A 15,721-nucleotide genomic window follows, 5' to 3' on the forward strand; every position below is an offset into this window, starting at 1 on the left:
CGCAAAATCGAAGGGTTAGACACCATTCGTCTATGAACCTGCACTTCCAGTTTTCCAGCAGTTATTCACCTTACAATTAGATTATCGGCAAACCCTCTTAATGACATTAATTCAGTTGTATTAGATCTGTTCTCTAAGCTGTAATTTCCCTAAATGCACATCTGTGAATACTCTGTGCTAGATTTACTGTTGATATCTAATGCTATAAAAGTCAGTCGACACACTGAACATACCTAAACGCGGTCTGCAGAAGTACAGTGATAACAAAGGTACGCACACACACTTTAAATGCTTGATGCCACCACAGGGAGGATGAGGGCATCCCTGGCAACAAGCGAAATGGAAAGTTCAACCTGCAGCCAACTGACACCAGGCACTAAAATGGGCTTATGTAAGCATTTAAGGTTCTGCAATGTACACTAGATAATCCCTTTCTATTTCTATTCTTCTTCTACATATTATTGTAGTCTGTGTGACACTGTTTTGCTGCAGCAGCAGAAATAAAAAGGAAAACTGTGCCATGAGCAAGAAAATAAATAAAAGCTCAGAAAAGCTGAGTAAAAAAAAGAAAAAAAAAAGAAAGGGGAAGTAGGAAGACGCAGCGAGGCTCTGTGAGGCACACTAACCCATATTCCAGAGACGACGCTTTTTACAGCTCGCAGAAAGGAAGAAAACACTTTGGAAATAGTTTCTTGCCTTTGTTCCTTTTTAAACTGGACAGTGAAGCCAGTTAGCAAATAATTATCCACATTTTTACTCAAGCGCTCAGTTAAAAATGGATTTCTGACCAACGTATTTTCCCCAAAAAATTTAAAATAAAACAAAATCTCCACAGTGCACTTGTATTATACTATGAAAGTAGAAATTGAGTAATTGTACTGTCTGATTGCTGCATATGGGGAGAAAGGTCTGCTGTGCACTTGTGATATAATGAGAGTACTATTAGTTTCATACCTTCTGTCAGATTTAATTTATGTCCCTCCCTCTCCTTTAATGTTTTCTCATGATGTTTTAGAGGAAAAGTTGCTGAATTATAATTAGAATATTTTCACAAAGGTGTTGAACTTTCAAAGAACATTTTAGACTTGAAACATTTCACTTGTAACTTAAGTCAAACCAATCATTTCTGATAGTCAAGCGCAAAAAAATAAGTCCCAAGTGCAAATCCAGACTAGTTGTTCGTAGAGGTCGATGTTAACCACTCGTCCAAGAGAGGCTGAGGCCAAAATAGACTTCTGCTTATGTAACCCCCCCACGCCCCCCCCAAAAAAAAAGACATGGAAGTCGAAGGCAAATTGACTTAAATAGTCTTTAAACAACTCCAATATTATAAGCATCAAAGTGTCATGTGCAAACATTGTTTTCTAAACTTTGAAATCGTTGTTGCCTTTGGTGGTGATTCACACACACTCCGGTGAATATTTACATAGGAAATGAAAGCAGGAGGTGGTGCACCATCAATGATCTTTCTGTGTGAAACACATTCTGAGAAGGGAACATGTAAAGCAGTCAGAGTTCATGTCTGATGTGATGCTCCTGAAAATGAACTTGTTTTAAGGAGGTAAAAGTCTGCCGTAGTTTCAGCCCCTCTTGGACCAGCTGTAAGATGCACAAAGCTGGAGTTCTAGTAAATGACAAAATAAAAGTTAAATAGTGCTGGTAACATGTTGCAGGCCTGTAACTATTTAAGAGATATCTCTTTAATGTGGAATGGTTGAAGCATTATTGAGTTTATTTGCTCTTATTTGACATCTTCCAATAAAACATGTTATTTGTTTTAGACAGATGAAGATGACAAATAAGAGGAGAATGTGGGACTCATTGATTTCGTCATTTCTATTCTGTCGTTATTTTCAAGTCAGACTGGTCCTAAAAACACAAGGGCAAAAGACATTTAGTGTACTCCTGAGGTTCATGACAGCTGCCTTGGTGTATATTGACAAAACTCTTTACTGTAAGCGTTGAAGGAGACCAACAAAAGTTGGTTTAGTTGTATCTTGTTTCTTTAGCAACACATTTAAAAAAGTGTAAAACCCTACAACCGTCAAATGAAACCAAATCAGAGATCCAGATCGTTGTCAAACTGTGTACCATCCTTCAGATAGTAACAGTCTCACAGGGTGGGTCTGCGCATACAGTTTAACTCCCTCGACTTGAGCCAGATCACGAGCTCCGACACTGTACATACCCATCCCCCAGAAGAATGAAAGAACAAGATGAGGGAGATGGAGGAGGAGTAACGCAGAAGGCGAGGGGCCCAGTTTCTTCTTCACGACTCTTGCTCTCTTTGGTGTAACTCATCCTGGTGGCTGGAAGCCTCTGACAAAAAGAAAAAGTGTGTGTGGGTGCGTGTGCGTGCGTGTGCATGTGCATGTGCATGTGCGTGTGTGTGTGTGTGTGTGTGAAAACCCAGCTGAAGCAAGGGCTTTCCTCTGCATTCCCCCAGCCAGTTTGCTCGTCGTACAGTAGTACGCACTCACGTGGTTGTGTACTCAGATGGAGCACAAAGCCCACTTTATGAGGCCTCCTACACATTCACCAGCTTGGGGCAGAACATGGAAATTAGAAAAGTGCAGCGGTGAATTTCTAACAGAATGGGTACCGCCTGCAATGGAGTTTTATGTGTTTGCATGTGTATAATAAGTTACAAACGCTGTTTTTCATTAATGTTCCTTGCTTTCCTAGCTATGCAGTCAACTCAAGGCCTTAGCGATACATCGGCAAAAGGTAAGGACAGCAAATGTTGCTCTAAAAAAAAAAAACCCATATAATATTGTGCTGCGGGAATGTGTTAAACAGAGAGAAAGCAACGTGTTTGAATAGAGAGCAGTGTCCGTTGTTGCTTAGGGCTTTGGAGCAATTTCATGCCCCCATAAGCAATGAAACTTGTAGGCCTGAATATTACTCCTGCCTAGATACCAAAATCAGATGGCGAGAGAAAAAAAAAGGAGCATCACAAGAGTATAACATTCTGAGCAGGCATAAGGTATATGAAGGTTTAAAAATGTTAGCTTCAAAGCTGATGACAGTTTTCAATGTTTTGGCCAAAACAAAGATAGCCATCATGTTTTAGTCTCCTACCAGTCCATCCCAACTATTGACGTTCTTAAACACAATGAAGTTCCTACAGATGTTGCTTATCTGGAATCGTCGGCTGAAAAAAAATGTAGGAATCAGGAGGTATGCACGTAAACACAAACATGAGCAGGAATTCACAGAAATCTACATTGAAAGTACAGGGTGTACATTACATTATCTCATTTATGATCAGGTTTATGACCCAACTCAAGCTTTCAAACAACTCAAGGACAATGACCTTGGCAAAGCTCTGTGTGCTGCCTGGCCTTGTAATTAAATCTTATATCTTCATTGTACCATCACTATCTTAGGAGTTCTGCATCAAATGCAACACTCTTTCAGCTGAGCAGAACCTTTATGATGGAAGAGGTTCACTGCAATTAGGTCAGTCACAAAGATCCCACATGAACCTTTGCTTCTCGGCCCATTTGCTGAGTTCTGATCTTTCCCACTGTCAGCTAAATGTAGATATATCCCTACCCACAACTCCCGCATCCCATTTCACTGACTCCGCAAATTTCACTTTTAAGGCTGAAGGTGGGCCTTCAAAGAGTTTTTATTCCTTTACAAGATGATTCAGTCAGCCCTCAAGCTTCCCACCCATTTCCCAAACAAATGAAGCCAGTCAGAGATGACTTGGCCACCAGCCATGTCGGGTTTGTGCACCATCAGCACGTAGGTGCCTTTTTATTAGATCGACCCGTATCTCTAACAGGCAAGTTCTGTGTGTCTGCTATGCCTTATCAAACAATCCAGGTGTACAAACACAAAAGTTTACCTAGGCCTCATAAATGATAACAATGGATGAAAGAAGGCTTCTCAGAGTCACAGTGACAGTGACTTGTCATTTCAGATAAAAAAAGCAAAGGAATTCTGCAAGAGCCTTTGCCAGACATCATTTTGATTTGGCTTTTGGCTGCAGAGACATGACATGAATACCAACGCCGAGGCTTCTGAGGCTTTGCTTCCAAGTTTGGCAAAGTCAGTTCCAGGTATTTAATGCCCCTGTACCAAATTTCCACATCAAAATGTTAAATGTTAAAGACCAGAGCATGGTCGCAGCAGTGCACCAGTGTTTATCTTTTGAAGCTAAATCCGTGATGTGAATGTCAGTTGCTGTTCATTAAAATGCAGCCAGTGGAGTTACTGGAAGTGCTCAAGATAAACGGAGGCTGGAACTAATTCTCAACAAATATGCAAATAAACTACAGCAGAAGAAAGGGATGCGACTAACTGGTTAAAGCGCCAGCCAAAATCTAAAAGTAGAAAACAGTGCAGTCCTCATACTTCTTAAAATGTAATGCTCTTTGTTTAAACCATGATTAAATCATAAACTATAATGCACCTCGTTAGGAGATTATGTGATAAACCAACACAAAGCAGGGCATAATTGTGAAGTGGAAAATACCCAGAACACTCGGTTTTCAATTTGTTTTACTTTATGTTGATCTACTGCATCAAATCCCAAATAAAATGCATTCAAGTTTGTGGTTGCAGTGTTTTGTAGAGTTTTGCAAGGCACTGTATAACTGCGTGCAGATTTATCCCACCAGCCGCCCTCCAACCTCCACATGTGCAGTTGTTTGCTCTGATAAAGAACAGAAGGCTATGAATTTTGAGAGACTGCACAAAAAACACCGCGACTGTTAGTGTTTGAGGTTTTCTGGAAACATAAAACATCCATGTTTGACTGGGGACTGAGCACGGGACGGTAAAACAAATAATCTACCCAATAAATTCAGAGAAATCAGACGTGAAACATGGAAACTGCAGGAAACCATATGAAAATAACCATGACTAAACCAACCACCATTTTTAACTTGCAGTGCCTCAAAACAGATGGATTGCAGCTTTTAGAGAGTGACTTGGAAGGTGGGGGGGTGAGGGTGAAACTCTAATTGAAATTCTATCCATTGCGTGTGTTTCCCTCTACCCTCGCAGTCAACCTCACACGCAACCAGGCGTTGACAAAAAAAAAGACATTTCATGCTCATAAAACTATAAATTACACAAAACAAAACAACATGAACATTTTTCCTTTCGGTGTAAGTGTAAAAATGTTTTAACAGATTCAGACGCAATCACCACATGAGCACACAACCTCTTCCACCCCCCCACCCCCCTCCAGCAGCCGAACAATGGTTTGCCTTCATCCCACAGTGACTTGCCTCTTCACAAACAAACACACACAAACAAAAACCTCTGTAGTCATGGGCTTACGCCGGGACTTCATGAAGAGAGGGATTAGTCCTGGTAGGTTGATGGTAGTTGGACTTCAAGGCTTTACTTTTATCTTAAGCTCAAGCGCATATAGCCATGCTGAGACTAATCACTGTCGGGAAACATAATGGGAACTTTTATCTGTAGCCCAGAAGAAAAAAACAAAACAAAACAAAAACAAAATTCTCATATTTTAATGATGCATGGACGACATGGGACACTGGAGCCCAAGAGTGTGTGTGAGGACGGCAACACATCTGAATCTGAAGCTGTGCAAATCCAGACCAGACACCAATGCGCTTTGCATGTGTGAGACTCTGACCTATAGGATTTCACAGAGACAAGAGAATCCTGTGTGTTCACTCAGAAACGCCGAGAGCTGAACAGGTGGCAGGCGGGATGGCTTCTTTTCGATGGCTCTCTGTCTTTGCTTAGCAAATCTGGGAGTGCCGATTCTGTGGCTGGAGAGTTCCCACTCCCAGATTCGAGTTTACGAAACATCCAAAGTGGATGAAAATGTATGGATATTCATTTTAACTAATGCTTAAAAAAAATATGAAAGCAAGTAAGAAGGAAAGTAATATAATGAGGCGGAAATAAATGAGCAACACAAGATAATTTAGTTTGACTCCTTAACATAATAACACTAAAGACGAACATACTGCTTGTTTTCTTTGCTCTTTTGAAACTATATACTGTTGTGTGCCAATGTTTCTTTAAATGTGTTTTCTTTCAAAGAGTCACACTTTCTTCAAGTCTTTTGAAGTTGCTGTCATGGTCAAATTCAAAGACTCAAGTGCACTCTACCTTTTTTTGGGAACAGGTAGAGTTCCCAAAGCCTCTACTTGTTTTTGGGAACTACTGGTCAGCTGTGAAGGGCTAATACGGGGCAAATATGTGTTTCTTTTGCTTCCTGGAAGGACTAATTCTGCTGTTTGGAAATATTTATAGTTGAAAGCATATTATGGAAACTAAAGGAGCACCACACCATCATCCCTATCAGGTTATTGAAGTAGCTGTTTTAAATTGTCTGCTAGAAGCATTGCTATCAAACAGCAGACTATAGACTAGATATTCCAGCAATTAGTGGGACTTTTTTCTTTTCCTTATTTTTTTTTTTAAATGTAACTTTTGTAAAAGGCACTTTATAGTAACACTTTTCACACACAGACACAACACACCACAAAAAGGTTTGTTTATTGAAATAAGCCTCAGATCGGGAAGCACCTGTCCTATTTCTGTGTGGTTATGAAAATATACGCTAATAACGTCACCATTGTGAGTATATGTACAAGTCACACATTGGTAACATGATTCCTTTTACTTTTTTAAACACACATGTGCACACACAAAGACGGATTTAGCTCAGTTTAGCTGCAACTGCTGCTTCCAAAACGATTAATCTAATGTAATCTGGTTTTAATCTGGAGTCATGAATCTGGACCTACTCTGAATGAGAAGGAGAGGGCATGAGTGCACTGAGAGGGAGGTGGAGGCCGAAAGTGGGGGGAAGGGGACGAGCGCAGCAGAGAAAGCAACTAATGTCAGATGTAAATGTGAGAGCGTCATCAAAAGAGGTTATGAGAGCGATTTCCTTTTTCATCTGAGCAACACATTATTTTAACTACCATTTCTCTTCAGACAGGAATCTTTAATCATAGTCAAATAAATGTTTAATGGGACAGTTGCAGTGAATGTCCTTTGCAGACTCACGAGGGCTGATTGAAGGAGTGGACAGATTAAAGCTCAGAGCCAGTTCAAAGATCAGAACGGCAAATAAATGATGACCTACTAAACTTGCTGCAACCCATAAAAACACAGCTGAGCATTGGCTCTTGTTTTGGAGGTGATGACTACAGAAGAGAAGGCAGAGGCCACAGGGCCCCACTTCAGCAATGTGGTTATCAGGGAAACTGAGAAGCAGGGCCAGAATGGGAGGTATGTGCAGGTTGAACTGTGTGACCGGGTACGCAAAGCAAGTCACTCCGTTATCAGCTGCCGACCAAACCGCTGCCTATTCCCCAACCTGGCCGACGACTTATCAGACAAAAAAAAAAAAAAAAAAAAAACTTATCCTGATTACACAGGTACCCGCATATACGCACGGACTCATCTACATATCTTTTAAGTCATTAAATAGTCTTTCTGTTGCTGTCCAATTGAATTTTCCTTTTATGTTACGCAAGTTAAAAACCTGATTGTTGAATACGTTTTTAAAATTTTATCTTTGCATGTATTTGCTCATGCAAAATGCCATACAGCTTAGCCAGGTTCTAAATTAATTTCTTCTTGAGCTTTTTAACCTTTTTAAAAAAACAGAGTAATCTTTCCCTTCTGCAGCTTTTGCACCATCTACACCAATAATGCCTGTATGAATACTGGATATTGAAAATGAATATTTTTCTTATTCCCTGAGGACAAAAATCCTTTTAAAAATATTTCAACTTGTTGTGTTGCTTTTTTTTTCTATTAAAAAACAAAGGCTTCAACAAGTGGTTAAAATTCAAAGATATTCAACAACTGTGAGGTCTGCAGGCACAAATTACATTCTTAAAGAGAACCTGGAAAAATAAAGTCTCATAATGTCTTGATGACTTTATGAGAGTGTTTTTTAATGGCCAAACAGAAATCGAAGGAACCCCTAAGGGTTAAAACTTACTCCAAGTCATTCTATTTTAACTGAGCAAACTTTGCTTTGCAGGAGATGTGTAATTACTGGTTTCATTTTAATTTACGACAACAGTCACACAGACTTAAGCAATATGTCTACAGCGTGGGTCTCCGTTTAGCAAGAGTTACTTCTCATCCTAAATTATTGGCTTTGTTAAAGCATTTATCTATCTTTTTTTTTCTAGGAAGGTCAAAGTTTAGGGTCACCTCCACAGCAAGCTTGGAGCAGAAAGGAATGCAAGCCATGCTTTCAAGGAAACAACAGGACATCTAATCCCGGTCACTAAGCCACAGGCAAACCGCAGCTCTCATTTTCGCAACATGTTAAATATATACCGTACGCTCGTTCCCTTCAGCCTATTTTTTGTTGAAACTCATTTGGCTTCACCTCCTGATAAAAGTTTTGCAGCTTCAGTTGTGTACTATGCCTCAGTTATCTGAGTGGAACAACCCGTCCACGCAGCAACAGTTGGAAGAGATGGGTGTAATCGGACGATGCACAAACATGCTGACGGTGCTTTGATAGCACCATGAAAAATATGGTGATTCAACAGGTTGTGGAAAAACCACAGAAACAGGATTATTCATCAAACTGCAGCAGTAAGTAAGTCAGAGATCACCCTGTAAAATTATGTCATTATGATTTAAGAAACTATGCGTAAAACCTGCAAAAGTTTTTTCTTCAAAAGGTCCTGACTTATCCATATTTGTGTGATTTTACTCTGCCACTTTTCCAGCCAATGCATGCAAAGCAACTTCTAAATAAAAAGCAACCCCCATTGTTGGCGCAAGATGCAATCAGTGAATTTGACACAAATGTTTGTGTTTTGATGTTATCACGGATGAGACGTGCACACAGACCTCCACAGGAAACACATTATACAGTAAGTCCTATCTGCAACCACACCACTGAAGCAAAGTCAATTTCTGGAGACTATTTAATTTATTTCAAAGCATTAAGTAAGCCTCCAAAAAAAAATAGTGCAGTGATGTGTGCAAGGAGAAGCATTTAAGAGATACTCCTTAGTCCTCAGTCTCTACAATGAGTCAAAAAAGCCCGAGATTTATCATCTTTCATTAGAGCCCAGAAAAAGGGAGTTTAAGACAGCCTGTTTTTAGCCCACAACAGTGTTTTACATCCAGACAAATGAGGGAGCTGGCAGGAAAATAACGAGGGATGGCGTGAGAGAAACAGAGAAAAACAACACCGTGGTGAAAACGAAGGAGAGACGGACTCAGCGAGGGTGAGTGAGGGTACGCCTTCAGTCAAGAAACGAGCTCTTAAACATTAATACAGTGATCTGAATTCATCCCGAAAGCGCTGAATAATTAAGGAGCGTCTGTGAGGAGAACAGATCGTGCACAGGGTGATGTGGGTGTCAGAGATGTCAAAAAAAAAAGAAAAGAAAATACAGGATATTTATGTTTTTCTTTCTTCTTTCCGTGTCAAGCTTTGACAATCGTTTTTTTTTTTTTTCTCAGAAGAACAAAAACACATTTCATTTAAAGAGGGGCAAATAAAAATAATGCAACTCTGCTGCGCGTATGTATCACTATCATTCACACTGGACATGTTTTAGACGACTTTTATCTGTGAGCATTCGTTGAACTGTTGCTCTTGGAACAGCTGCTGAAATTTACAACGCCAACTATTACCTGACACGGAGTTCGAAACGTCAAACTAAGTTAAAGCAACACTTTTTATTCCAATGCAAAGCACCCAGTAAACACTTAGAGAGTAACGTCGTTCCGATGTCGTTTTGGACTACAGAAGTAATATCCACCTGTAAATCTCACTAGAACAAAGTTTCTCTCCTACACAAGAAGAAAAACAAACCTTTGGCTTAAAATAGAACTGGAACAGAACCCGCCTGGAGCAGGTGGGCTCCTACAAATCATCGCCCCCTGAAAAACTCCTCCGCTGGGAATCGCAGCCAGAGGGAGGTTGTAAGACACCAATTTGGAGCAGAGCTTGTTAATTTACCCCAAATCCCTCCACCCTGCCCTTCACTTCTCATCCCCCTCCTTCAGTCTCCTCCTTTTACAGTCTTCATGCACCACCTACCCTCCCCTCTTTGGCTCCTTTCTCTCCACGTTTTTATTGCCTTTTTGGTTGAGCTCCTCCAACTTGGCTCTGGGCCAGATATGGAAGGGTTTCTGATTGCATTCGGCATGCACACCTGAAAATGCATATAGACAACCCCCACTTTCCCTTTTCTCTGTCCCCTAGCTAATCTTTTTGGGAATTTTTTATTTTTTTATTTTTTAGTACTAAAGGAATTTTCTCACTAAACGGTCATCTCATTTTGATCATTAAATTTAAGTCCCATTCTCTACCAACCATGCATGGCACTGTGGATTACAAATGGATCATTTCAGTTAAATAAAATTTACAAATTTTTCCCTTTTGCTATAATTTCTGTATAACAAAAAAGAAAAGAGAATTTCAGCATGGTATCTGATGTTGATATTCTGCTGAATCTTATTTTCATACTCCTTCATAAACAGGCAGAAGGCGGCAAGAGTGCCAAGAGTATGTTGTTTTTTGTTTTTTTTACAGTTGCAGCAAAAAAAAAAAATCTACCTTTTCCAGTCTAAAGGTTCGTAGCGATATCTGCAATCTAATGGAAACTCTTAGGAGCACAACTATTTTCAGACCCTGCCAGACTTTAACAATCATGAACTTGGTGATAAGACCGAACATGACCAGACAGAAGAGCTATAAACAGAATGAGCATGCCTGAGCGTGAACATATTGACTGTAATCCAGGGTTAAACTCACATACAAACAAACACACACACACCCATGCACGCACACAAAACTGTACAGTTTGTACCACTTGTGTTGAAAACTGTTTGCCTTAAGTATGACATGACCAGGTCTTGGCCAGCAGTGGTTGGCCACAGAGAGCCTGTTAGAGCAGGATTAAGTAACACTAAAGCACGAGGTCTGCTGCAGTCAAGAGGAATCCTACGCTCCCACATGAACGAATACACCAACCGCTGCACACGCATCCAGACAGGTGCACCTAATCTCTTTCTATGAAAGCAGTCAGTGCTTTATGTGTTAGTTTATTGTGCAGCCTGTAAAGGATTCTTCAGCTTCTCCAATAAAACAGTTTAGCGGATCAAAACTCATGGCTCTACAGGGACTTTTTTCAGTGACTTTTTGACATTGTTCCATTAATTTGCCTATTTTTTGAGAATAAATACAAAAGGATAGTTCCACATTGGATGGATGGATAATGGACGGACGGAACTTTTAAATCACAAGGAATAAAGTCTGAAAATACAAATATTTTCTATATTTAAGTTTGTTTTTCTTCTTTGAATTTAAGTGAAATTCCAGATTTTTCCGTATCGTTTTGGAACCCTGTTTTCAGATCAGACATATAGTCCGATCAATTTTAACCGTTTTGCTTGCAGATAAGACACATGAACCACCTACCACCAGACTTCTCACCTGTTGAAAGACAAATCCCCCAAACAAGAACAACAGCAAGAATGAAAACTGGAAAAGCTCATTATGACATTAAAACATATGCGGTGCTCGTGTTGCTCTGCACACTTTGTTCCCTGTTGTGTGACAATATGGGAGTGACCAAATCTATTTGAAACATATCCATGTTAGGTGATAAAAGTCTTATGGCTGGCAGTCTTAACCTACTTCCTTCTGAGCTGATGACTAGCTGACTGATATGAAGGAGGATGACGTGGCTGTGATCCTGCAGCAGAGAACCCAGGGGGATTACCAGGATTTGTTCAGCAAATCTCTTCAACAAAGGTGCCCTGACTGTGTGAAACTGTAGGCGTTCAGACCCTGGGTCTCCGCAAAGGTGAGACTCCGGGGTCACGAAAAATGAAATTAAAGCTTTGAAGTCTGTCTTTACTTTTCGTATTTCATTTTTTGCTCTAGGTTGGAGAGAGCCTATCCTGAAAAGAGTCCAAGAAGCGTTCTCAAGCTGCGATCTCCAGCTATGATTTACAGACAGGCCACGAGTAACACTATACCACTGACAGCTTGGCCTTCATGCCCCAAATTCCTGGAGTAACAAGCTTGAATGTTGACAGTGAACCCGGCCTTGAGATGGAGGTGGGGGCTACACCCATAACCTCCTTTGCTTCTTACTGGAGCATATCACATAACCAAAACCTGAGAAGCCCTGAAAAATATGGCTGAAGAGCCCCCATAACACCATGGGGCGACACTTTCGACTTCTGATGGGTGTTAATCTCAGCTCTCCGGTCTTTTGTGCCTGTACCTCAATTTTATTTGCAGGTCCAAACGTTGTTGCTGACCAGATCAAGTCCTTTAACCTAACCCCCAGGGCCAACCTGTGGTTATGTAATTCCCTCATGCTGGTATCAGCAAGCTTGGCTGTCACCTACCTGGTTTAAGACACTGATAGGTCCCTGCCAAGGTTTACATAACAAACGGGAAACCGACCAAAGCTGGTGTCCTTACAGATACGTGGTGGAAAGTTAATTTTTATAACATAAACAACAGAGCCAGAAGGTGTCTCCAACAAAAATAGTTAAATAATCCCCATGCTGAACCACATATAAAGAAAAGGGGCTTTCAGAGTTCACATTTTTTCCACGCAGCTTTTCCCGCTAAATCATTTTGTTTACAGTCGGCTTTCTTGGACCATTAATAGATTAGCTGCTGCTCAGGAGCAAACTTATGTAACTGTATCATTCTGCGAGCATCTTAAAACCAGATTGCAACACTCAAAATAGGCCACCGTGTTTCCAGACAAACCGGTTATGACATTTGTTCGCTCCAGTTGTAGCACTTAAAGTAAAATCAGACGTTGTAAAAGTCTGTTATGAAATCACAGAAGGCGTCTGAAAGATTAAAAGGGACATTTTGCAAATTTTTATTTTAAATGTCTCTTGATTTTGGGGCAAGTTATCTGCATTATGAAATAAGTATTTTGCATTTAGGGGTCATTAGTGATTCTAACTTAAATATTTATGTAGTTCTGCCTCAATTTTCCTTCTTGATTTGTGATTTTTTTTTGTTTGATAATGATGTATTATCAGAGTCAGTGCAAACCATAATCATATTTGGCAGTTTTTAGAGTGAAGAAAACTAGAATTGTCACACAAGCCACATATAAAATGAAGATATGTTTGTACAATTGGTATGGGTTCGTCTAAAAAAAAAAAAGTAATATGAACAAAAAAAAAAGGATTTTATTTTAGTAATTCACTATAAATACTAAAATACACAGAATATTTAAATATTACTTCACACTGAGTGAATACTTCTAGTGTTTATTTGGTTATTTCAGCTTATGAAAACCAAAAATGCTGCTGCTCAGAAAACATAAATATCATGTTTGGCCAATGAAAAGGAACATGAGTAAAGAAACGTAATATTATGATCATGTTATGGTCTAAACAATCATGTGTCAAACTGCTGACTTGACAGATGCCCAGCAGACAGTCACTAACACTTGCCACATTGAGGTTTAGGCACAATAGGTCATTGCTTAAGAAGTTGGTGGGACACAGAGTCCTGCAGCTATACATATAAGTGGAAGGTTGAGTGGAAGGAAAAACTGCTAAGGGGGCATCGCTGTAACCAGTCTTGACTGAAATGCTAAGCAAATTATGTGCATCTGTTTATCAGAAAATGATAGGGCGCTTCAACCTGTAAGGTGAAGCTAATTTCATTTTCCAGCAGGTCTTGAAGCCTGTCCACACTGATAAAGTGCCAATAGCAGATTTTATGACCATGGCATCAATTTTTACTCATCTTATGCTATCTGCTTTTCTATTTAAAAAAAATATAATTCTCTATAAACTATAATCATCACAGTTAATAAATGCCTGACATTTCGAATGAATTACTAAGTAATTGACGTTCTCTGTGCCACTGTAATTCATTTGGATGCACCTAAAGGGCAAATATCAGAATATGGAGGATTTGATAGGGATATTAGTTGAGGTAATTGATAGTTGCAAATGAGTGACATACGTTTCAAATACACGCTCGTAAAACCTGAACTGGGATGGCATAATTGGATGCGTATGACTGCCTGCTTGTGCGTCAGCACATCAGTGGGTTCACAACAAACCACATGCTTTTTGTTTTTGTTTTGATGGAGGAAGGAGGGGTACCGGGTGGGCGCAGGAATGGCTCTTACCTTCCATCCTGCAGAACTGTTGCTGTCGCCTTTGTCCTTAAAGTAAGGGATGGATCTCACCATCCAGTCATAGATCTGGGACAGGGTCAGTCTCTTCTCTGGTGAGCTCTCGATGGCTTTGGTGATCAGGTCGGCGTAGGAGAGGTTCCCCCAGGCGTTGCGACGGGATGATGCCTTCCTCGGGGTCTGCGCTGCAGCCAAGCCGCTCGGAGTCAGGGCACCGGAGGTGGGCGTCGGTGAGTGCGTGGAGAGCGGGGAGCCTCCGCTGTCGTGGCCGGGGGAGGGGAACGCACTGTCGGTAACGGGGCTGTTACTGCTCTGGTCCTCCGTCGCCGCAGCGGAGCCATTGACAGTGATTGCCGTGGGGGTTGCGCTGTCCTCCTCGTCATCCTCCTCCTCGGGTATGATATCCGCCTCGGTGCTCTCCGGTTTCACCGCGCTGGAGTCCGGTCGCGGTAGCGGCCAGGTGCAAGACCGGGGCCGCTTCTGGGGCTCAAAGTCCGGGTCAATGACCACGTCCAAGTCCGGGAGCGTGTCGGGGAGCGGAGCCTCGTCCATTATCTCCAGCTCCAGACACAATCTGGCCCCTTGCTGACTGCTGATAAAGTTATACGAGAACAGACGGAGAGCTGTCAAAGTCGCGTCCCATGAATGCGCGCTCCCGTCCTTTGTTGCTATTCAACCCCAGCGAAGTCCCAGCAGAGCAGAAATACACTCAGAAATGAACGCCTGTTGAAGGTATGAAGAAACAGACTCAGATTAGTGGTCAGATCGAAAAAAAAAAAAACTTCTAAAGATTCTGATCAACAAATAAACGCCCTTTTAGAAATAACCAACAGGGTTTAAATGTTGTCAGATCCCCGACAAATTTACTGCTGCAAGTCTTCCAAGACCGCCGCTATTTCTGAATCGACCTACAAGCGATCAAGTGCAGACATATATTCTGGGTAATAATCCCCCTTCAAACACCTTACATGAATTACCTTGCGCAGCCACTCTCCACACAAAGAACAGACCCGATCAGATCCCAGATTGTCCACAGCCACGTTCTGAAGCCATGCCGAACCGCTTCTCGTCCACTCCGAACAGATATGGACTCAGATAAAGATGTGTGCATGGACAAGTCGATGTGGACTAAGACTGCCACCTCACTCTGGGTTACTACTGTATCTCGATTTGCTCTTCACGCAGCCTTACACACATACACACACACGCACACACACACGCACACGCAGACACACTTTTACATACGCTCACACACACGCATGCAAGTCGATCAAGGACCAGCCCCCTGGATCTTGCGCATGGGGGATCGGCCTTTTAAAGAGACATTACAGCCCTGCTGAGCAGCACTCTGCGCGCAGGTGGAGCGCTGGAATACGTCCTGACATGTTGGAGATATGTTCAGACAGAAACGGAGTCACAACAGCCGCGGAATACGAAGAAGAAATAAAATCCTGCCCAAGCTGTTTTTAGAGATAGCTAAAGTGATGGGATGGTCCTGTGTAATTCCGAAATGATCACTGATACTATCTTATTCTAATAATAAATGCTGTTCAGATTTTTTTTATAATATATATATATATATATATTATATA

At 41.1% G+C, this 15,721-nt stretch overlaps 1 protein-coding gene across 1 annotated transcript in view; it reads right to left on the minus strand.

Moving 5' to 3' along the window:
* foxo3b (forkhead box O3b) overlaps positions 1-15,431 on the minus strand; it is a 40,366-nt gene extending 24,935 nt beyond the window's left edge. Inside the window, exons 1-2 of the mRNA XM_014993913.2 lie at positions 15,107-15,431; positions 14,124-14,852 (exon numbers count right to left, since the gene is read on the minus strand). Of these exons, the coding sequence (XP_014849399.2) occupies positions 14,124-14,681 (558 nt within the window). The 5' untranslated portion in view covers positions 14,682-14,852; positions 15,107-15,431. The remainder of the gene's footprint in view (positions 1-14,123; positions 14,853-15,106) is intronic.
* Positions 15,432-15,721: the final 290 nt, after the last annotated feature.

The sequence above is a fragment of the Poecilia mexicana genome, unplaced genomic scaffold (genome assembly GCF_051168715.1).
Source record: "Poecilia mexicana isolate PSO_F unplaced genomic scaffold, ASM5116871v1 scaffold_21, whole genome shotgun sequence".
Taxonomy (NCBI): domain Eukaryota; kingdom Metazoa; phylum Chordata; class Actinopteri; order Cyprinodontiformes; family Poeciliidae; genus Poecilia; species Poecilia mexicana.